The sequence below is a fragment of the Rhamphochromis longiceps genome, linkage group LG18, assembly GCF_057381845.1.
Source record: "Rhamphochromis longiceps isolate RC_006_pf linkage group LG18, R_longiceps_female_GT1.1, whole genome shotgun sequence".
NCBI classification, from domain to species: Eukaryota; Metazoa; Chordata; class Actinopteri; order Cichliformes; family Cichlidae; genus Rhamphochromis; species Rhamphochromis longiceps.
The window spans coordinates 24,592,183-24,613,714 of record NC_140574.1 but is presented as its reverse complement, the minus strand read 5'-3'; the positions used below and the strand labels follow the sequence as shown (position 1 = coordinate 24,613,714).

Genomic DNA, 21,532 nt, shown 5'->3' with positions numbered 1-21,532 from the left:
CCAGTCTGCAGTTTCACAAAAGTGACAGAAACACCAGAGGAGCGACAAAACATTTTAAAATAAGATTTTTTTCATGACTGCTTATAAAAAGTGCTGTCCAGAGATAAGAAATGCATTTCTATGGTCATTTAAGAAAAAGAATAGGATTGAGCTAATATGTGTCCATTCAGTATATTGCCTTAGGAATATTTGCAGGCCCCTATTTAATAAACTTGATGAAAAAAATATAATTTTTTTTCATCAAGAAAAAAAACATGATTTTTTCTTCAGTAAAATGCAAATTGCCCACTTCCATTTTCGAATTTGTAATGAATCCTTATAGGACAAGTTTGTGATTGAGCAAAGTAGAAAGGTTGAAAAGATTAAAAAAGTACAGTAGAGGTGGATGAGTTTAAATTCCTGGCGTCAACAATTCAAAGTGATGGACAGTGCCAAAGAGAAATGAAGAAGAGTGTGCAGGCAGGGTGGAGACGAGTTTAGGAGTCATTTGAGACAAAAGGATCACAGCAAGAGCTAAAGAGGCGGTTTGCAAGGTCATGTGGAGGAAATGCAGAGGGTTTGGTGTGACAGAGGAGGATACTAAGCAGAGGGTGAGGTGTAGTCAGATGTTCAGTGACCCCTAAAGGGCGCTGCAGGAAAAAGAAGAAGAAGATGAGAAGGAAGAATCATATCCAGCACTCAACAGAGAAAACAAACACCTTTTAACTGGGAACATCTGATTTATTTCATGCCAGGAAAGGCACATTCATACACTGAATTCAATTGTTTTAATAGGCTATATAATGTTATATGCATCTACATTCAGGCAGTGCATATAATATGATTCCCTTGAATAAATGCCACAATAACATTAACATATTTTGTTAACCACAAAAAGATATAGCACATATGAGCACTGACAATTTATATATGCACACTTTTAGCATAAGGAGAAGTACATGTGCACCCTGTAGTCCATACAGTTTTACTGACCTTTTACACCAAAAGAGACATACAGTACTTTGCATCAGCAGCACTTGTTGGTTTTTATAAAGTCCATAGAGAATATATAATGTTTTAGAGCCGGTTCCATTTATTCCCAAACTATTTCTGTTCATTTGTTCCTGTTGCATAAATCCAGTCATCTCGCATCTGCACTCTCTCTTAAAATGCATATATAACAGACCAGCATGAAGAGCACAAAAGTCCCTTTTTTTGTTGTTTTTTTTCTTAACCTCCTAGGACCCTGCGTCCACATATGTGGACATCACATTTTGGGTTATTTAGACCAAAATACTCAATTTTGCTTTACAAGGTCCTGATATCCACTTACGAGAAAATTTTAAATGAATGTGCTCATATGTGGCTCTTATTTTTCTTAAAAACAAAAATAAGGTAAAAAAAAATAAATCTAGTAATTCTTTGTTTTTACGTTCATCGGGCCCCAATATGTCCAAATATCAAAGAGAAACTAAAAATGCATGCCGTGGAAGAGTTCAGGTCTTAGGAGGTTAAGGGGATTTTTCGCCTTTGGCAGATTCATATTTGGGCTTCCTCTAACTTACATCCTCTGTTACACATAACAGTAATCTATCCAGTCAACAGATAAGCACTGTCAGGGAGAATCAGACTGTGCTTTTATTCACACTTTACTGTCCCACTATGAGACAAAGCAACATTCACGAATGAATGTCTAACAGCGAGCAGCACGTCCTGCTCATTCCTTCAGTCCGACATGAGTAGATATACAGTGTAGGGTGGACGGGGAGCAGCAGGGTTAGGTAACGCACACGTGTTTCGCGATCAGTTATTAGCTTAAGACAACATTTGATCAGTTTGCTGCTGTAACGCCAAGATAAAAACAGAAATAAATAAACAATAATAATACTTACACACTGAGAGGAACCATTTCATTAAAAGACAATTGTGCTGGGAATTTATGGCAATATATTGCAACTGTCTGAAACAACCCTTGTGTATATATCTTTCCATACTCTGAACTCATGCAGGCTCTCAGTACTTTTTATCCTTAGGATAATATATATATATGTGTGTATATATGTATGGTATCGAGGCAATGGCTGTTAATCTGGAAGAGAATCTCTCTCGGCTTTGATGTTTGTTTTATGTTTTAATATTAACTATGAAATCGTTACACTTTAATACTGACGCATAGCATTTTTGATTTTGAGTTTAGTGCAAGGAAAGTTACTTGCTTCTGTCATTTGTTAATCAGTCAGATTATGTGTCTGAGATGCTGTACACTGCATATTGTGTGAATGTGGTTCCAAAACAATATGGTACAAATATTTTTGTATGTGTGTGTTTCTCCTTCAATCATATTGTCATTTATGTAAGCATGTGACACAGTTATTATCCACATTTTACATGGACAGTGTAGTATATTTAATGCATTTAATCTATTTTTCCACTGTCTGCATTTAATCAAACACAATTATTCTGTTATAAATTGCTCTTCACCCTCCCTGATTCCTCGGTTGACTATGTTTGATGTTTTTTTTTTCTTCTCTTCCACTGAAAGCAGAGTTAAAATGGATAAATGAGCCATTTTATTAAGGTAGAACAGGAGCTCTTTTCTGCAGTACTTTACAGAATATATATGATGGAGGCGAGACGATTCCAACAGCGTTTCACGCCTTTTATGCCTCGTCGGTCAGTTCTTCACCACAAACATTTCATACACAAATCATGGTGCCTTTTACCTACAGACTTTGTGTTGGTTTGCAAACATGGTGAGATGGAGGACAAACTGGTATCGAAAAGCGTAGCAGAAACTGACTGTGTATCGGCGTCCGCCCCTCTCATCATACGTCCTTTCCCGCTTCATCTCGGAGCACCAGTGGTCATCTACATCCATAAGATGTGACCCTGTTTTAAACAGCTCTCAGCCTGGGAGCCTTAGGAATACATGCCAACTGCCGAAGAATAGGCCTTCTCCTTTGCTCTTTAATAAAACTTTATGCCTTGATGGTTATTTGTTCACAGGTTTACTGTTTTTCAGCGTGTGAAGAGTGTCACTGGCAGCGATCGCCTTCTCTGTGTCTGTCTTGCTGCTGCCTTTTCTTGACATGTCAGGCTCCCATAGAAAGAACTCATGCAGGAGGGTGTTGACAGTTTCAGGACACTCCATCATGACCATGTGACTTCCCTCTTCGATTACTTTTAAGAAAGCGAACAGGAGGATCTAAAAACCAGAGCCAAAATGGATAATCTTACAACAGATCCGAATCCAAAGCTATGAGACAATAACTACTAAATGAAACAAAATAGCTCTTGTTTGGATAAAGGTGTGATATACCTCTGCCATCCGCTGGTCCTCATCCATGGGCACAAACTTGTCACACATGCCATGAACCAGAAGAATGGGCACAGTGAGCTCGGCATGGTATACCTCGTCCCCCTCGGGCCAGTACTGACCGCTCATCATGGCTCGCAAAACGAACGGAGACACATTGAAGGCATTGCCCTGCTTCAAAAGCTGCTTTTCTTTGGCACCCTGACGGGCAAATCCAGCTCTGAAGATTAGAAAAAGAAAGAAAAAAACTTTACCAAAATCTCTTTCCTGTACATTTTAAAGATAGTTAACATTTTAAGCAAGCTATTATTTATCTATTACATCTGTCTGTCACAGTGTGTCACTACTGTTTGCAGCATCACAGCATCTTACTTGAGGAAGCTCCAGGCCAGACAAGGTGACAGACAGTGAAGGACACAAGATGGCAGTTGGAAGATGGAGCAGAGGCTGGGCTCCAGAGCTGTGGGACCCCCTCCATTGATCATTACTACCTTATGGACCAGATCGGGATATTCGTGCGCCAGGAAGGTACAAAATGACACTCTGGAAGAGATATAATGGGGTAGGTACAGCATGTTAATCACTGTACGCCACTGACTTTTCTAAGCTGACCCGTAACACAAGCATCTCACAAATCCTCACCCATATGAGTGGCCAATAAGAATGTTGCGTTTACGAGCATATCTCTTGAAGATGGCTCGCAGGTCCTCCGCGAGGGCATAAAAGGTATAAGCTGCTGCAATCTGTGGCGCTGTGCTTGCTCCGTGACCTGCCAAATCTGGCGCAATGACCTCGTAGCCCAGGCGGGAGAAGAAGTCCAGCTGGCTGCTCCAGATGTCAAGAGATCCTCCGACGCCATGCACGAAGAACAGTGCTACATCCGAGTGCGTTCCTTTGCAGCTCGAGATCATCCTCTTGGAGTCTATTAAAACTGTGCGCTTGGGTTTGCGACGGCGGCGGCGTGGAGGCGGAGCAGGTTTATGTTCCCCAGGTGGTGGAGGAACTGGAGGAGGAACAGGGTTGGGGTCTGGAGAAGAGGCTATGTCTTTGTAGTCAGCAAGCTCCACCTCTACAGTGCTGCAAGGCTCTAAATCCCCATCCTGACACTGCAGAATCTCAGAGTGCAAAACATCCCCGAGATTTTCGATCACCAGCTGGCCATTTCGGTAGACTGTGATCTTCCTCTTGCAGTGGACAATGCTGCCACTGTCGCCGTCATTATTAGATATGGGAGAATCTTTATCATAACAGTCAACATCTGCATTGTTCTTTTCAGCAACTTGTTTTTCTGTTTCTATGGGTTGGCGCTCGGGGACGATATGCCGCACTCTCAGGACTCTCCCAGGTTTCACCTCCACATACTCAAAACCATCAGAGGGTTCTGATGACTCCAGGGGCAAGACTAGATTGGCAGTCTTCCCAGTCAGGCAGCACAGTATCCCTTCAGTGATGCTAGTCAGCATGGTGTTTCCCTGCAGGAACAACATCACACAGACACAAATAAAACATATCAGTACTCTGATGCTTCCTTTGAAATGTGGGAAAAAAATATTTTTCATGTCTTGCCCTACTTTTCACAGCTCATTTAGTGTCACAGTTTCAAACATTCAAGCATTCTAACTTGTTCCATTTGCAGTGCTTTGCCAATGGCATTGGCTGCACTGCAAGAAATTGGACCCAGCTTGATTCCTACAAAACTGAACCCAAGCTGTTTCCTAGCAACAGAGACACAATGAAAAGGCTTTCTTTATCCTTCATCAGTCCAGAGCCAGAAAGAAAGTACGCCAAAATAAAGGGTACTTTAACACATTTCCGCTCCGGTCCATTCGCACCAGAACCTCTCGCCATAAGAACAGTTTCTTCCCCTCTGCTGTTGGACACATGAACAATAAACGTACGACTGTTCCCACCACTAACACATGACCCTACGCTGTGTTCACTGCATCATTCCATGTTTGGCACTGATCACCACCTGCACTCATGCATATATCTTTCTACGTAGCACTTTTAATTCTTATTCTTACTTTTATTTTTTCATGTCTATTTAAGCGCAATTTATGACAGTATGTTTGCACTGAAGCACCGCAGCAATTTCCTAATGTTGTAAACCTGCTCAACATTTGGCAATAAAACCCTTTCTGATTCTGATTCTGATTTCAAAATCAATAGCCATATTATATCCAACAGAGCTGTTGAAGTCTCTACTAACACACTCACCTCAGTGACTCACCTGGCTTGACATTCTGATGCATTCAACAAACAACTGCAAAGCAGTATTTGCACCACACACCATGTAAAAAACCTAGGCCAAGCTAGATGTCTGCTATTAATAACCCCTCCATTTCACAAGGTCAGAATCAGGATATATATAAATAGAGAACTCCAGTCAGAGGGCATGACTGTACACATGTCTGCGGACTGTGTGTCTCACGACAACGTGATAGCAGTTTTCCAAACTGCGTTCTTTCCAGCGGGAGATGAGAGCTGGTTTCTATGTTTCCGTTCAGGTCCAGCCACTGCTTGACAGTCTGCTGTCAGCAGCACAAACACACACGTTAGTGTCCCCACTTTTGATACAAAACACAGTTATCTCTAGGAAACACACAAAGGCTGAGTCACATCTTCAGTAGCTGGTGAGACTTTATTGTTTACTTGTTTGTTTCCTTGTTTAAGGAACTGCTGTTGTGTCTATGCACTATGTATGCATTATCTGCACTATCATTCAGCACACTTTTGTGTGAATGCAAAGTGATCTCACTGGATGCAAAATGAACCCTTATTTTTACACACAAATTGAAAACCCTTGTAACATTTGAGTTGAGCTGCATTCGCAACTCATCACCATTTAGCATTATGTGCATTATTGTAGGATATTTGTGCATTCCCCTATATTATTGTGCGTTTTGGCAAAGTATACTGAGAAGTACAAAATAGTACATGTTGTTTACATCTTTATTGTCTTCCAATCATGCTGGGTGCTTAGTATATTTAATGATTGGTACCTTGACAGGTTTAAAGAAATATAAAAACAAAATGTAAATAGTGGGAATGATTATTTGTTGGTGGATGTCTGTGGAAATCTGACAAAAACAAATCCTTTAGGTATATTTTTGTATATTGTGCACGTGCCAGTTTTTCACCTTACATTAAAACAGAACATCAACACAAGAAGCAAAATCCTCCCCAAAGAGCAAGGTTATTACCATGCTAGTCTGCAAAAATAAAATAAAACAAAACAAAAAACCCAAAAACACATAGATAAAAAATATTCTACATGGCCACCGACAATCAACAGATCGGCACAAAACAAACTACAGCAGCACAAACCCAACAGTCCTCCCACTTAAATCTGGGCTTCTCTTCCTGACCTACAATTCTCCAATCCCACCAGCAGGTCTGGAACATGGCTGTGGGGAGCAATGTAATGGTTTCCGCGACATCCAACCTCGACCAAAGTCAGGGCTGAAGGTTACTCAGCCATGTTGAAGTTGTTTGTTTTGTGTGTCTGCATTGCAGAATATTTAGGTTGACAGGCCTGCCAACTCTTACAGTAACACACATTCGGTACACTGTGTGCTGCTGCATTTCCATAACAAGAGTCTAGCAGAGTGAGGCGCAGTCTGTCAAGATGCACGTGAAGTGAGTGGCCTATATTTTCAACATGAGACCGTTATGTTAAAAACGCCTGATTCACAAACATTTAGCGGCTTGGCTCCTACAACAACACATTATTATTATTATTTTAAACAATTTATACATCGCAATAAGATTCAAATACTCACAAATATACGCACCAAAAATGTTTATATAAATATTTATATATATAACAGCTTTAGGCTTCACAAATAGTGCGCTTTGAATGATACTGCTTGTATTATTCATAATCTGTTATTATTTTAATCCTGTCTCAGGCGAAATGCATGCATGCATCATGCGTGCAGCCGTTTATTGGCGCTGATATGCTGCACAGTAAACATCAGGTATCCAGATGCCACAGAGCAATACAAAAAAAGCTAAAACAAAACCAAAACCAAAAGATTTGCATTACCTGCAGAAGTACTGATGATTAAGGTGATGAGAAACCTGCACCCAAAGATGACAGTCAAGGGCCGACCACACAGTATCGAGAACGGCGTTGCATCTGGCGCAACAATTTGTCTACGCTAGAGATGCTGCAAAACAGTAAAAGCTCCTTATTGGCCCAATTAGACCGTCATTACAGACCGCAGGGGGGCATGGAGTGAAGATAAAGCATGCATCCATAAAAGAGTGCCACTGGTAGTTTAGTGATATACCCATTACGAAAACAGACGCCCGTGTTTTTCTCGCTTCCTCTGCATCCACTGCGCACTCGGGCCAGACCCTACCCAGCCCTGCTGCCCTTGAATCCGCAGCACCAGCAGCAATCTTCGGGTATTTTCGCTGCTGAGTGGCGGTGGGGAGGGCGAATAGAAAGCAGTTGTATATTGAGGAGGCCAATGAGAGGCGCCTGTTTGCTTGTTGCTAGGGCTGACAGGCCAGCAAAAAAAGAAAGAAAAAAAAGGGGAAAGACTGTGTGGTCCTGCCTGGGCGCTGAAAAGGAGACAAATGATAAAAATGACTGTCCGGCTAATTTATCTAAATTAATTGGGCTGGCACGTGACCACAGTCGGGGCTCTGCGTGGGGTCTTATTTCAAATCCCACATCTGATTGCGGACTATGATCATAAAGTGTCACCTGAGAACGAGTTATTGTTGCCTCACCACCAAGGACAGACGTGACCTTTCAGTTTTAATCTAACACATTTCGAGCAGTGCCCCCTTCTTGAACTCACATAGCAAATTGGTAGGCCTGCTGCTGTGACAGTCCAGTGCCAGTCACTGGAAAGCAATCTGTGACGTTTATTGGGCGGAGAGCCCGTGAGCCAACTGGGTGCTTTGTTTTATTGCTTGGCGTAAATAATCATTGGTTTATCTGTTTGTATCTGTGTTTTGGACAATTAAAATTCAATTTTAAAAAATTAGGCCTTTATCACTGATACCGGCCTAAAAACAAAACGTGCGTCAGTTCTTTTCAGGATTCCTACCGTGTGCAGATTATTCACGAAACATCATCACTGTAATGATAATGTACTGCACAAAGGGATGACTTTAAGCAACAGCTTGGTTATGGAAAAGTACTGAAACCGACTGTCAGTAGAGAGACCTTCAGAATTTGTGTTTGCACATCTCTGCTTCTGTGTGTATTGTCTTATCACAGGGTGGTCTTTTACATCAAAGGCTAGCCTGAAGTTAATGTTAAATGACTAAAGTTTTAGATTAAAATATAGCAACAATGCAAAAAGCAGACCCTCCAAAATGCAGGTGAATTACACATATAACATTCTAGATGGCCACCAGAGCACTCAACAGCAATTACACTTCCAGCTCAAGGAGTCCTCAGTCAGCATGCCAGGATAGACTATACAGAAACTTTATTATAAAAACATCTTCTCACATCTAAAGCTCACAAGCTCAAACTGAGCGTTAGAGTGAGGAAGAAAGGTCATTTAAGTGACTTTGAAAGTAGAATGGTTGCTATTGTCAGACAGAGTATTTCAGAAACTGCTGATCTACTGGGATTTCCAAAACATGGAAGAATGGCCTGAAAATGAAAAAATATCTAATAAGCGGCAGCTCTCTTAGAGAAAATGCTTTGTTGATGTGAGAGGTCAGGGGAGAATGGCTGAACTGCTTTGAGCTAATTGGAAGGCAATGGTAACTCAAATCCCTACTCTTTATAACCAAGGTATGAAGGAGAGCACTATTGAATGCACAATATGCCAAGATTTGAAGCAGTTAAGCTACAGAAGACTGCAGATTCAGCTAAGAACAGGAAAATGAGGACATAGTTTACACATGTTACCAAATCTTGACCAAAGCATGGATCCACCCTGCCTGGTATCAACAATTCAGGCTGGTGTTGGTACGATGGTGTTTTCTGGGCACATTTTATGCTGCTTAGTAAGAACTGAGCACACAGCCTAGATGACTGTTGTTGATCACTATGCCCATCTCATTGCTATGACCACTGTGTATCCATCTTCAGGCTGCACCCAGCAGAATAATACACCCTAAAGTCAAATAATCTCAAATGGCTTTCTTGAACATGACAGTGTGTTCACTGTACTCCATAATCACCACATCTCAATCCAAAAGAGCATCTTTGAGATGTGGTAGAACAGGAGATTAGGATCATGGATGTGAAAACAACAGATATGCAGCAACTGTGTAATGCGCATGCCAACATGGACCAGAAAAATGTTTCCAACACCTTGTTGAATTTATGCCATGAAGAATTAAGGCTGAATTAAGGCGATAGGGGGTTCAACCTGGCACAAGCAATGTAAAACTCATAACATGTCTGGTGGGTCATTCACCCTATTAGAGCAGTTAGAATATACAAATGCTAAATACCTTACACCAACGTAAATGTTGTGTAAAAACTTTAAAAAAAAAAGTCAGTCCAACGGGACCAAAAGCAGTTGTACCGTGACTCAGAGTAATATCCAAAAATACCTCATTTTAATGTAACCATTTCTGTGGATCTTACACGCTGGGATCAGTAGGTGGCAGCATTCACTTTTGCAGTCTTTCAACAAAACCAAAGAAGAAGAAGCAGACCTGCCTGTGACATTCACTGCTCTCATGTCGGTGTCATCTGTACATTCCTAAATATCTCAAAATGAACATTATGCTGTCCTCATTTTCCCGACTGCGTGGTCTAACTCACGTGCGTAGGTAAGCGACTTAAGTTATTTGCACGCGAGGTTAACCCCGAAGCAAACAGTGTTTCTTTATGAGGCTAACATTGAAAAGCTAGCTTGGTAATCAGTTAGCAGCATGGCTAGTTGCAGTTAACCTGGATAGATACTCATGGGAACTTCTATTTAGTCAAGCAATGGCTAAACCAAACACTACTGATTTACATTTATAGGCGATGTTACGTTTAATTGCTAATAAGCAGTGTGGGCATGGGGAAAAACACAGAGTAATAATGTTTGCTATAAAGAACTTTTGAAAAACAGTTTTGGGGGGTGACTGAAACACTTTTCTGCTCTAATTTTTGCACAAGTTATTTTATCCGTACAGTATTCTGCTTGCATATGTTATGTAGAGGAGACCGGGGCCAGTTGTAGCGATCTGTTATTCAAAGCGGGACCAACTTTCTTTGATCATGCTCATTATGGTTGATCAGCCTACTCTAAATATAGGTGTTGTTTGCTATAATGCAAGATTTTAACATGGAACCTTTTTATTGTCCCAGGTAAATATCGTATTCAAGTAAAATGCACTTATAACTCAACACAAAGACTTAAAACCTATTTTGTAGAAGCTAGAACTGTTGTAAAGTTTCTGCAAAAACAGAAATGGATGTCTTGAATGTATACTCTACAATAACACACACACACACACACACACACACACACACACACAAAAGAAACACACACACTCGTGTGTGTGTGTGTGTGTGTGTTTCTTTTATGAAAATATGACCAGTATATTTCACGTAGTCTGTGAGCTATCAAGGAAAATGTAAAAGATGTTATAATTGCCCCCGGTCCACCACTCTTTAAGACAACCTGCACTAAATTTTGTTTGCAAATTCTTAATTAGCCCCTTTATTGTAAATATTGAAGCAGTACAACTGATATAATGCTGTTGTGAAAAAATGAAACCGTACACATAAACTTCATTATGATAAATGGATTTACAACTTGCACGACGTTACTGTATTATTGTGGCATAATTTTGAAATTAGAGTAACATATTTCAACAACATTTTAATCTTTGTTCTTCCAACAGCATTCCCACAGCAGACCTAACTGGAACCTCTTACCTTAGATCGTTCAGCAGCTGGATTGGTCCTGGAGCAGCTGCTAGAACACAGGTTTTCAAAGCTTCAGATACAATTTCTTCACAAGCTGAAGGTTCAGGAGTGTTTCAGCAGGTTCCCTGGCAGTACCAGCAGGTACGGACCCGGAAAAGAGGCACCGAGTATCAGCCCAAAAACATCAAACGAAAGAGAACCCACGGCTGGATCAAAAGGATCAGCTCACAAGGAGGCATCGAAGTGATTCTGCGGCGGATGTTGAAAGGACGGAAATCGCTCACACACTGAAAGTTCCCAATGGAAGATTTGACTTTAAAGAAACAGACCTTGGTTCTTATATGCTGAAGGTGCTCAGCATGCAGCAAAGAACTTGTGTATTGGGTTAACTGGTGTGATACTGGGTGTGGTCTGGGTCTGGCAGTTCCACAGTATTGGTCTTGAGAGTGTAAATGTGCCCTGTAGTTTTGCCCACCCTCTCTGGTCAGGGCGGTTTTGGTCAAAGTCATTAGGTGTTAGCACATTTGTGTGACTTCATTTCTTTTTCTTTTTGAGTAAACATTGTTGACTTAAAGAAAAATGTTCCTATAATAAAATTATTTTCCAGAATCAGCATGGTTGGCCTGAAAATGAAAATACCACCTTCACTTCTGTTAGTTTTGTCCTGTTTAGAATGGCTTTTGTAGAGTCGCTGTGCTCATGAGCATGATCGGTTCATTTGCAGCAAAAAAATAAGTCTGTGTTACCTTAGTTGACACAAAAAGGTATATACATTATTTATTCTGCATATCTGATAAATGTGTATTGTGCTTGAGTAAATGAAACATCACAACAGTGGCCTAAAAAAACTAAAGATTGCCCTTTGGTTTGTACCAAAAAGCTCCTTTTTTGATATTTGACAGATACAGAGGCTCAGAATTAACTGGACGATTGACTAACAATCAGTTTTGTGGCCAGATTGGCCCTGTTTCGTCATTAGTCCGTGACAAAATCACTAAAAAGTGATCAGATAACACTTCAGTGCAAATGAATAATGACCCAAAGCATACTGCAAAAGCAAGGCAAGAGTTTGTCAAAAGGAAACAGTGTGGTATTCTTTAATGGCCAACCCGACAGAGCATGCTTTCAGGTATTATATACAAAACCAAAGGCAGGGAGACCCACAAACAAGTGGCAACTGAAGGCGGCTGCCATCAAGACCTAGCAGAACATCCCAACAAATCAGAACCAGAAGTACTTTACTCTTTTGTACTCCTTGGTATAACTCTCAAACATGCATCTAATTTAGAAGGTCTTCATTTAGGCTGTACAAATAGTTTGTTGCTCTAAAAAAGTCCTCCCTAAAGCTAGGACATCTTACTATTTATCAAATAAGAACAACCCTAGGTTTCTCTTCAGCACTGCATTCAGGCGAACAGAATCCAAGCTCTGTTCAAACATTTCCCTTAACCTTAACTAGTAATGACTTCATGAGTTATTTACAAATAAAAATGTAACCATTACAAAAATAGTCACAGCCATGCCACAGATGCATTTTTAAGAACAGCAACTGCTGATATATCTTAGTTTACTTCAATAATGTCTTCCCCTTAACCATCAATCTGTCTTTTAGACCACACTGACCCCTCTTGAAACAGTAGTTGTTAAAGAGCTTGCTGCAGAGTTAGAGTTTGTGCCAAGATTTAGTGCATCATAGCACAGCACTAGTGAAAGTTATGAATGATTTTCTGGCCTCTGGCAGGGAACTTTATTTCTATGTTTTCCTATTAGACCTCAGTATTTTACTACAGAGAGATTTTACTACACACTGTTGCTTTTACACTGCACTGATAGACTACAGTTTGGTTATGTAAATGGGGAGTCTTCACACACAAGTTAATCATGTATAACATTGACCAGTACTTTTTACATTGTACATGCTTCCCCTAGGCAACATTATTAGAAAACACTGCAAAAGTGTCCATATTTTCATTCATATACAGATGACACTCAGCTTTAAGCAACAGAGCTAGATGACACGATTCTAGTTAAAGACATAAAGGTCTGGATGATTTCTGATTTCCTGCTTCTAAATGCAGATAAAACTGAGGTTGTAGTACTTGGCCCTAAAAATCTTAGAAATATGGTCTGTTATCAGATACCTACTCTGGATGGCATTACCTTGGCCTCCAGTAACAAGGTGGTTTCATTTTTGACCACAACATGTTCTAGAGTGAGCGCATCAAACAAATATATAGGACTGCCTTCATTCATTTGTGCAACATCTCTAAAATTAGAAAAATCTTTTGTCAGAGTGACACTAAAACAAGTTCAACCATTTTCAAAATCAAGATTGCTACATATCACTTAAAATCCAGAAAATCCCATTAGGCTCCACCCAATCTTAAATCATTACACTAATCAAAATATAAGAGAAGGTCATTTATTTCCTTGAAAAATGCAATCAAAAAACATTCATGACCAACACAGACTGTTGGTTATAAATTGTTAATGCTACCCAGTCACATGCAAAGTGTTAAGGCCAGTGCGTGACCCACTTGCCACTGGGACACAAACTTCAATACAAGAGCAGTAAATGTCAGAGTAATGACTAATGTCACAAACTAACTATGTACCATTACCAATTTTAATTCATACTAAATATAAATATGCAGTGTTGGGAAGGTTACTTTTAAAATGTATTCCATTACAGAATACAGAATACATGCCTCAAAATGTATTCTGTAACGTATTCCGTTACGTTACTCAATGACAGTAACGTATTCTGAATACTTTGGATTACTTAATAGATTATCATGCTTTTTACAACAATGTGAATGTACTATTGCTGTGTGATTTATTACTATTACTGAAGGTCCGCGACTCCGAACTGTAGTAAAGGGACCTCTGACTAATACGGCGGGGTCCCTGTCGGCTCGTAGCCGAAAAATAGCTTTACTTTGTTGTGTGGGTCAACTTTTCTTGCGAGAGACAGAGAGAGACGTTGAAAGACTGCTCCAACGGAACTTATTGTTTTCGGAGGAAAACACGAACACGGTGTACAGTCGAGTCTTAATAGCTTACTTACAACTGGGCTCGTCAGGCACTCTTCTTGGCTGAAGTGGTTATTATTATATTTACATGCTTCCAGCTCCCGTTTTTCCTCGATGACAACTCCAACCTTTCCACTCCCCTTTTTCTCTCTCCCTCCTCGCGCTCACAGACCCATAATGTGTATGGCAGTCCATTCTCCCTGCAACACGGACTACACTGGCCATGATGCTACATTCTTTAGAGCTATGCTTGTAGCATTCTGCCTGTTAGCTTAGCACAACAACAACAACGAAAAGGCGCTCTCTCACCCAGGAAACACACAGTCGCAGAGAGAGAGAGAGCGTCGCCCTGTAACCATGGCAACCGTAGCGCTGCCGCCTGGAACAACAGAACGTAGCTGTCAAACAAAACCCAAACAGTCCTGACCCGCGACAAAATGAAACAGGAAAGTACCGCAGTGTAATCCATTTATTTCAACAAAGTAACTGTATTCTGAATACCACCTTTTTAAACGGTAACTGTAACGGAATACAGTTACTCATATTTTGTATTTTAAATACGTAACGGCGGTACATGTATTCCGTTACTCCCCAATACTGTAAATATGAAGCTGTAGGTAGTGATTTAATTTCAAACTGAACTTGTTATTGCTGCCGACCACCTGCAGTACCTTCGCAGCCCACCAGGGGTCCCCAGCCCAAACTTTGAGAATCACTTCATACATTTATGAAGACAGCGCTTCACAGTGCAAATGAATAATGAGCCAAAGAGTTCCTCAAAAGAAAATGATGTGGTATTATTCAATAGTCAACCCAACAGAACATGCTTTCAGGTATTATATACAAAACTGTTGGCAGAGAGACCCACAAATAAGTGGCAACTGAAGGTGGCTGCAGCCAAGACCTAGCAGAACATCCCCATCCTGGACTGTCATACATTATTCTCAGGCTGTCCTAAAAACTCCCTGAAAAGCCTTCATTTAATCCCAAATAGTCTGTATGTTTATTGTCCACTACTGTATTTAATCATTAGTTATTATTAAACTCTGGCTCTTTCTCCCATAGTGTGTCTTTTGTCCTGTCTCTCTGCTTTCTTCTCTTTCCACTTACACTTAACTGGTCTTGGCAGATGGCTGGCCCTTCCTGAACCTGGTTCTGTCAGAGGTTTCTTCCTGTAAAAAAGAGTTCTTCCATGAAGTGCTTGCTCTTAGGGGGATATCTGATTGTTAGGGTTTCTTTCTAATATTCTAATATAAAACATATTGAGGCGACTATTATTGTGAATTAGTGCTATTTAAAAGAAAACTGAAATGAATTCAAATGTTTAAATGTTTTAAATCAATTAAATTGTGTTGTAGCTCTTCAAATATGAGTTTAAAGGTAGGCTTTGTCTTGGTTTTTTTTTTTTTGGGGGGGGGGGGGGTGAACATTTACAGTTTAACACCCTTGCAATATTCTTAAACCATTATTGTAATTCATTTTAACTGAATATACACGACAGGAATCAGTCCGATCACTAAATTAATGTTATTATTATTATAGCTTGTTTTATGCTGCTGTATAATCTGCGTTTTTAACACTCCCTCCCTCTGTGTGCAGATCCCCAGAAGCTGATAAACGGTGTACGTGCGGGAGGAATAGTGGAGAAAGTAGTGTTGTTTTTATGAGCACCCTCGTCCATAACCTGCGTCGTATTGGGGAATTTGTCTTCTACGTCATGACTTTCTGGCCAATCGGCTTCTTGCTCTTTCTCTCTTTTCCCAGACCTGTCACTGCTCAGCCAATGAGATAGGCTGGGTATTAGAAGATAGCCGCCCATAAGAGACGAACAACAAATATGGAGTTTTAAAATAGTAGCAAGTTGGCGGCCAAAAAGACCCTAAAACTCGGCGTTTTTGTAGTTACACGAGTGGTAGTTTTCTACCTGACTGAAGTGACGCGATGCAATCATATCAAACGTAGTTTATGTTTTGTAGCAGGCGCCGTTGAACGGGTAAACAGTTCGGTATCTTGGCTTCGACAAAAACAAGGCTTAGTAGCTAGCTAGCTAAAGCAGTAGCATTTGCTGGTTTTCACCCTCACCGTGCTTTGCTCAATAAGAGACGAAGAGCACGACCCGGGCAGAAATGGAGAAGGTTGGTTCATAGATACTTCATTCCTGAACTGTTTAAGTTGCTATTGCGTCGAATTGCTTGTTGTAGCAAGTGCGACGTGCTGTAAATAGTCTGTCACGTTACAAATACGTCACCTTGATAAATGTGAAGGGCAGGAGTTGTTTGTGCAACCTGCCTGAGTGTGTTTTACATCTGGTAGTGTATGTGTGTCGCAGCTGTAGTTACACTTAAGTGTTTATCGTCTTATTTTTCTGTTGTGTATACAGAGAGATTTCTTGAAGGGACTGCCCGTCTACAACAAAAACAACTTCAGCAGGTTCCATGCAGACTCGGTGTGCAAAGCCTCAGTGAGTGAGGCTTGTGTTTCTCATCATGCTCAGATGTTTTCATTTCTAATCTGAGCTCAAGAACGTTTTGTCATGTTGTGATGCCTTTATTGATGTCTGAAGCAGTTTAAACAATAATAGACTAACTTGGGCCTCTGTCTTATTCTTTCTTTTTCTTTTGGTAGAACCGTCGACCATCTGTGTATCTTCCAACTCGGGATTATCCCTCAGAGCAGAGTAAGTACACACCCAGTGAATGGCCTCTAGGCTTTTACGTTCTTTCTCACAGATTGCTAAACTTTGGACTGATGTCAACTTGTCATAGGCTTATCATTATCACCTTACAGTGTTGTGAAAAAGCATTTGCCCCTTCTTTGTTTCATATTCTTTCTTTTTGCATATTTGGCACACTTTCATGTTTCAGATCATTAAACTAATTTTAATATTAGTCAAAGTAAATGACTGAGTAAATACAATATCCACTTAATTAACTGATCATTTGTCAGGGGACGCCTGCTTAGCCCTGTGTGGAAAAAGTAATTGCCCCAACCCCTGTGCAGGCATAAAAATCTCAAAAAGGAACACATTATAAAACAATCTAAAGAAACAGCAGAGAAACAAAGTCACTGACCTCTATCAGTCTTTGGTTACAAGCTGTTTCTAAGGCTGGGACTCCACTGAACCACAATGACAGCCATTGTCCACAATTTGGGAAAACAGTGGTGAACCTTCCCAGGAGTGTCCCATTACGTATGGCATAAAACTAACACAGCATTTAATAAAAGCAGCATCATACCGGCAGTCAAACATGGTTGTGGTAGTGTCACGGTCTGATGTTGCTTTGCTTCTTCAGGACAACTTGCTGTAACAGATGGAACATGAATTCTGCTCTATACCAGAAAACGCTGAAGGATAATGTCCTGCTATAACTTTGTTCTGAAGCTCAAGCTTACTTGATTTATACAGCAGGACAATGATCCAAAACATACACCTCTGAAAGGCTCAAAAAAAGGTGTTGGAGTGGAGTGGACTAGTCAAAGTCTAGACTTACTGTAAATCCAGTTGAGATGCTTTGGCATGATGTTAAACAGGTCGTTCATGGTAGAAACCCCTTCAATATGGCTGAATTAAAACAATTCTGCAAAGAAGAGTGGGCCAAATTACTCAGCAAGTTCACAGCAATGTGAAAGACTCATTACCAATTGTCACAGAGATTTGATTGTAGTTCTTGCTGAACACAGCTGAGACTGAGGAGGTCACTCATCCAAGTGACGAAACGTTCTCTCATTGAAAATGCTACGTCCAGATGAACAGAATCAACCTTTTGGGATGTACTTACCTGGATGATTGAGCATGCATCAAGACAGGGAAAGGTGTTTTTGGATAGCTTTTTTCCTTAAAAAATGAAATCATAATTTTAAAAACAGGCAGTTAGTCAGGTTGTCTCTGTCTAACATTAAAATTTGTTTGATCCAAAACATGTAAGTTTGACAAACACGGGGGGGGAAACAAACAAACAAAGAAATCAGGAAGCTGGCAAATACATTTTCACATCACTGTATATGATGTCTCATATTGTTACTCTCAGCAGTAGGCATTAGATGTGTGCAGTCAAGTAAAATCATTTATAAAATGCTCTATATGGTTGGAGATGGCTCATCATTTAACATGTTCACTTTGACTCAAATATATTGTCTACCTATTTATGCATTTAGAGATTATTGGCTGATTCATTGATATCACAATTCTTTTTATTCCCTAAACATTGATGTCTGCATCTTCACCAAAAGTCACTCTACATAAACACTCTGCATCTATTATGCATTTCTACATTTGTTTTCTCTTTTTGCATTGTGTGCTTTTGTGTTTCTCATGATCAGATCATCTCTGTTTTTGTTCCTCAGTCATAGTCACAGAGAAGACAAACATCTTATTACGTTATCTACATCAACAGTGGGATAAGAAGGTAAAGGCTTTTAAATATCGTTCATCTAATGGAGGAAGCAGTTTCTGCTAACTATATTGTCTATGATGGCACGTCTCCATTATGTTGTAGTTCAATGGTTAACATCCTTTTCCTTACTCCATCAGAATGCGGCAAAAAAGCGAGAACAGGAACCAACAGAAGGGGAGAACACGGCACCTCCACGAAAAATTGCAAGAACAGACAACAGAGAGCCGAATGAAGCTTCATAAACTGCTGCGCCATCGATTCTCTGAGTAGAGACTGACCCACTCAGACAAAATGCACGAGCCGCTGCAAAATACATGTTTGCAAACAAGTTCGCCACAGCTGCACAAGCAGTTTGATTTCAGACCACAGCTGTCAAGTTGTTCTTAATGTTTGGACTTGACTTTAGAGCTCCTCCTTAACCAAATACCCTTTTCCTCAGTTTATTCACTGCTTTCATGCATTGTTTTCTTCACTTTGAGGAGGCCATACTTCTACTTCAGAGGTTTGTTTTTTCTTTTCATAGTAGTCTTAAAATGATCAAACATCTACCTCCTTATTGCTCAGTCCCTGTGGTTTTATTCCACTTACACCCATGTAGTTTTTATTTAAAGATGCCAGGGATTTATAAAAAAAACAAAACTTTTGGGCTGACCCTTTAAAGGTTTACAGTTGCAGTAATTCACACATATCTGAAATGTGCATGTGCTGTGAGATGACCTTGTGGATATTTTTCAATCAGGAACTTACATTTTTGAATTATGAACAATTTCTGTTGTTACTTATGTCATTTTAGGTAATCTTTTTAAAGATTACTGCTATTACAATAAGTGGAAATAATTATTTTAATAGTGGTTCAGGTTTAGCGTTAGATTCAGGGTTTGTTTTTTATGAGCTGTGTTGCAGAAACAAGACGAGTGATTGAAGAAATGTTTGTTTTCTCCCGATGAATAATAACTATAATGATTTATTGCCTTATGTGGAAGTGAGTGTGTTTCCACTTGCGTCTTAGGGTGCCCCTTGGTTTACATTGTGTTTCAGGAAGATTAAGCACTGCAGAATTGGATGGACTTTGGTGTAAGAAAACATCCAAGCCAATATTTATACTAGAGGATGCAATTTTTACTTGTACATATTTTGTAGCTAAAATCTCAGCTTCTTAATACTTCAGCAGTTGGATCTTTGTAATGGCACCATCAGCACAGTATTTGACTGAATATGTGTAAATTTACACTTTAGCCATACTGTTGTTTTGAGGGACTACTGAGCATCCTAGATGTAAATGTGCTGTTCTCATGTGCTTAAACACGTCAGTCATTTGAGCCATGTTGAGGAAATATATTTGGATCAACAAGGTTCAGTACATACATTGCGAAGAGTGAAGCTGCTCCCATGGCTCTGCGAATCTTGTATATTTGTACAGTATGTGTATTGTGATTGCCCTCACCTTTTTATCAGGTAACAAGACTCACTCCAATTTTGTCTTTCCCAAGCTAGCTGTAGTTATCCTCAAATTGTTAAGACAACTTTTATGCTGTAGGGAGTTTCTGTAAATGAAACAAAAGCATTTAACTAATTTGCTGAGTTTTTGCACCTTAGGTAAGAAATACCTTTTGAAAAGTTTAACCTGCTACAGTGTACACGAGCCAGCCACAAATTAAAACTGACCTTATGTCATGTCGATCCCCCCTCGTGCAAGAGCTTTGAGTGTGTGGAATTTAAGGGATGGGTCAGTGCTTTGGGCTCTTTGTGTTGGTTGAGCTGTTCCTGGGCAGTTTGATGTTTGGCCAGAAGCAAGTGCTGTCCTTAGTCCACTTATGTACTTTGTTTAAACGCCCACTTTATTTAAGAGAAAGTGGGTGATAGACTTGTGTATTTCATCTTTCAGAGGTTTTATCAGTGTGTCTGACTCATGAATGTTCACTTTCGTCGCTTGTGCAGGTCAGTGGAATGAGAGTACACGTAGATTTCACAAGTACTACTTTAAACCTGAAAGAGGCAGTGTATTTTCTTTAGCTTCATATAAGAGTCACCCATTTCTCCTGATGTCTTATGGTTTGTATTCCATCACTTGATTAAGTTTGTTGTTTTGCTTTGAGTTGATTGTATAGCTGTATTGTCAGTTTTGGATGTTCTTGTATAGATTGCTCTCTGACATGCAGTAAAGATGACTCTGTAATCAGCAGCCAGTCTTTGGGTGAAACTGAAGAAAGATCCTTCTTTCTGATTGCATGTGCAAATATGCAGGTAATATACAACACTTTAAACACTTGTTTATTTTTTTATAGCTTGGCACCTGAAAGCTTTAATACCATGTTTATATAAGAGAATACACCAATGACCACTTAAGTACAGTTCTTTTAATAATTGGTTGGACCCACTTGTACCCTCAGAAATGCCTGAATTCTCCACAGCATAGATCCAACCAAGGGCTGGAAGCATATTTCAGAGGTTTTGGTCCATATTGACATGATAGGATCACACAATTATTGCAAAATGGAAATTGCTCAAATTTTCTATTGTCCAGTTTTGGTTAACCTTTGCAAATTGTAGCCTCACTTTCCTGTTCTTTTCTTGACAACAATCACACCTGCTTTGGTCTTCTGCTGTGTAGCCCATCAGCTTCAAGGTTTGATATGTTGTGCATTCAGAGATCCTGATAATTTGAGTTACTATTGCCTACCTATCAGCTCAGTTTCCAAAATACTTAAGACCAACCTCTCTAGCACCAACAACCATGTGTTCCTTCCTTTCCCGTTCTGATGCTCAGTTTGAACTACAGCAGTTCATCTGGACTATGTCTGCATGGCTAAACAAGCAGTTGAACAGATATACCTAATAAACTGGCCTCTGAATGTATATGAGCGTTTTAATTCAAGCCCTACATCCAGCAAAGAAATTGATCCAGCAGCGCGGTCAGTCATACAGTGAGTGTTTTATTTCTCGATGGGCGTTTATTAAAGTG

The 21,532-nt window shown here is 40.0% G+C and overlaps 3 protein-coding genes across 4 annotated transcripts; 2 read left to right on the top strand and 1 right to left on the bottom strand.

The window, feature by feature from the left end:
- Positions 1 to 712: 712 nt before the first annotated feature.
- LOC146648355 (protein ABHD8-like) lies at positions 713 to 15,329 on the bottom strand. 2 transcript variants are annotated; one of them, XM_085389742.1, is made up of 5 exons: positions 14,212 to 15,329; positions 3,938 to 4,767; positions 3,668 to 3,838; positions 3,299 to 3,515; positions 713 to 3,184 (listed from the first exon to the last, which is right to left on the bottom strand). In XM_085389742.1, exons 2-5 carry the CDS (start codon positions 4,756 to 4,758, stop codon positions 2,972 to 2,974), a joined length of 1,422 nt encoding a protein of 473 aa, XP_085245868.1. In that variant the 5' UTR covers positions 4,759 to 4,767; positions 14,212 to 15,329; the 3' UTR covers positions 713 to 2,971. The 2 variants fall into 2 exon arrangements, with proteins under 2 accessions (XP_085245868.1, XP_085245866.1); XM_085389740.1 differs by lacking the exon at positions 14,212 to 15,329 and adding an exon at positions 7,344 to 7,667.
- mrpl34 (mitochondrial ribosomal protein L34) lies at positions 9,922 to 11,757 on the top strand. Its single transcript, XM_085389743.1, has 2 exons — positions 9,922 to 10,054; positions 11,120 to 11,757. Exons 1-2 carry the CDS (start codon positions 9,999 to 10,001, stop codon positions 11,433 to 11,435), a joined length of 372 nt encoding a protein of 123 aa, XP_085245869.1. The 5' UTR covers positions 9,922 to 9,998; the 3' UTR covers positions 11,436 to 11,757.
- A 646-nt stretch (positions 15,330 to 15,975) lies between the features above and the next one.
- LOC146648354 (DET1- and DDB1-associated protein 1-like) lies at positions 15,976 to 20,746 on the top strand. The gene is made up of 5 exons (XM_085389039.1): positions 15,976 to 16,311; positions 16,557 to 16,637; positions 16,802 to 16,853; positions 18,521 to 18,582; positions 18,708 to 20,746. Exons 1-5 carry the CDS (start codon positions 16,303 to 16,305, stop codon positions 18,810 to 18,812), a joined length of 309 nt encoding a protein of 102 aa, XP_085245165.1. The 5' UTR covers positions 15,976 to 16,302; the 3' UTR covers positions 18,813 to 20,746.
- Positions 20,747 to 21,532: the final 786 nt, after the last annotated feature.

Coding starts and splice junctions, on each gene's coding strand:
- LOC146648354 (XM_085389039.1), top strand. Junction 16,638..16,801: donor ACTCGGTGTGCAAAGCCTCA/GTGAGTGAGGCT, acceptor TTCTTTTGGTAG/AACCGTCGACCATCTGTGTA. Junction 16,854..18,520: donor GGATTATCCCTCAGAGCAGA/GTAAGTACACAC, acceptor TTTGTTCCTCAG/TCATAGTCACAGAGAAGACA.
- mrpl34 (XM_085389743.1), top strand. CDS start 9,999: ATGAACATTATGCTGTCCTCATTTTCCCGACTGCGTGGTCTAACTCAC. Junction 10,055..11,119: donor GGTCTAACTCACGTGCGTAG/GTAAGCGACTTA, acceptor TTCTTCCAACAG/CATTCCCACAGCAGACCTAA.
- LOC146648355 (XM_085389742.1), bottom strand. CDS start 4,758: ATGCTGACTAGCATCACTGAAGGGATACTGTGCTGCCTGACTGGGAAG. Junction 3,839..3,937: donor CTTATTGGCCACTCATATGG/GTGAGGATTTGT, acceptor TATCTCTTCCAG/AGTGTCATTTTGTACCTTCC. Junction 3,516..3,667: donor CTGGCCTGGAGCTTCCTCAA/GTAAGATGCTGT, acceptor TCTAATCTTCAG/AGCTGGATTTGCCCGTCAGG.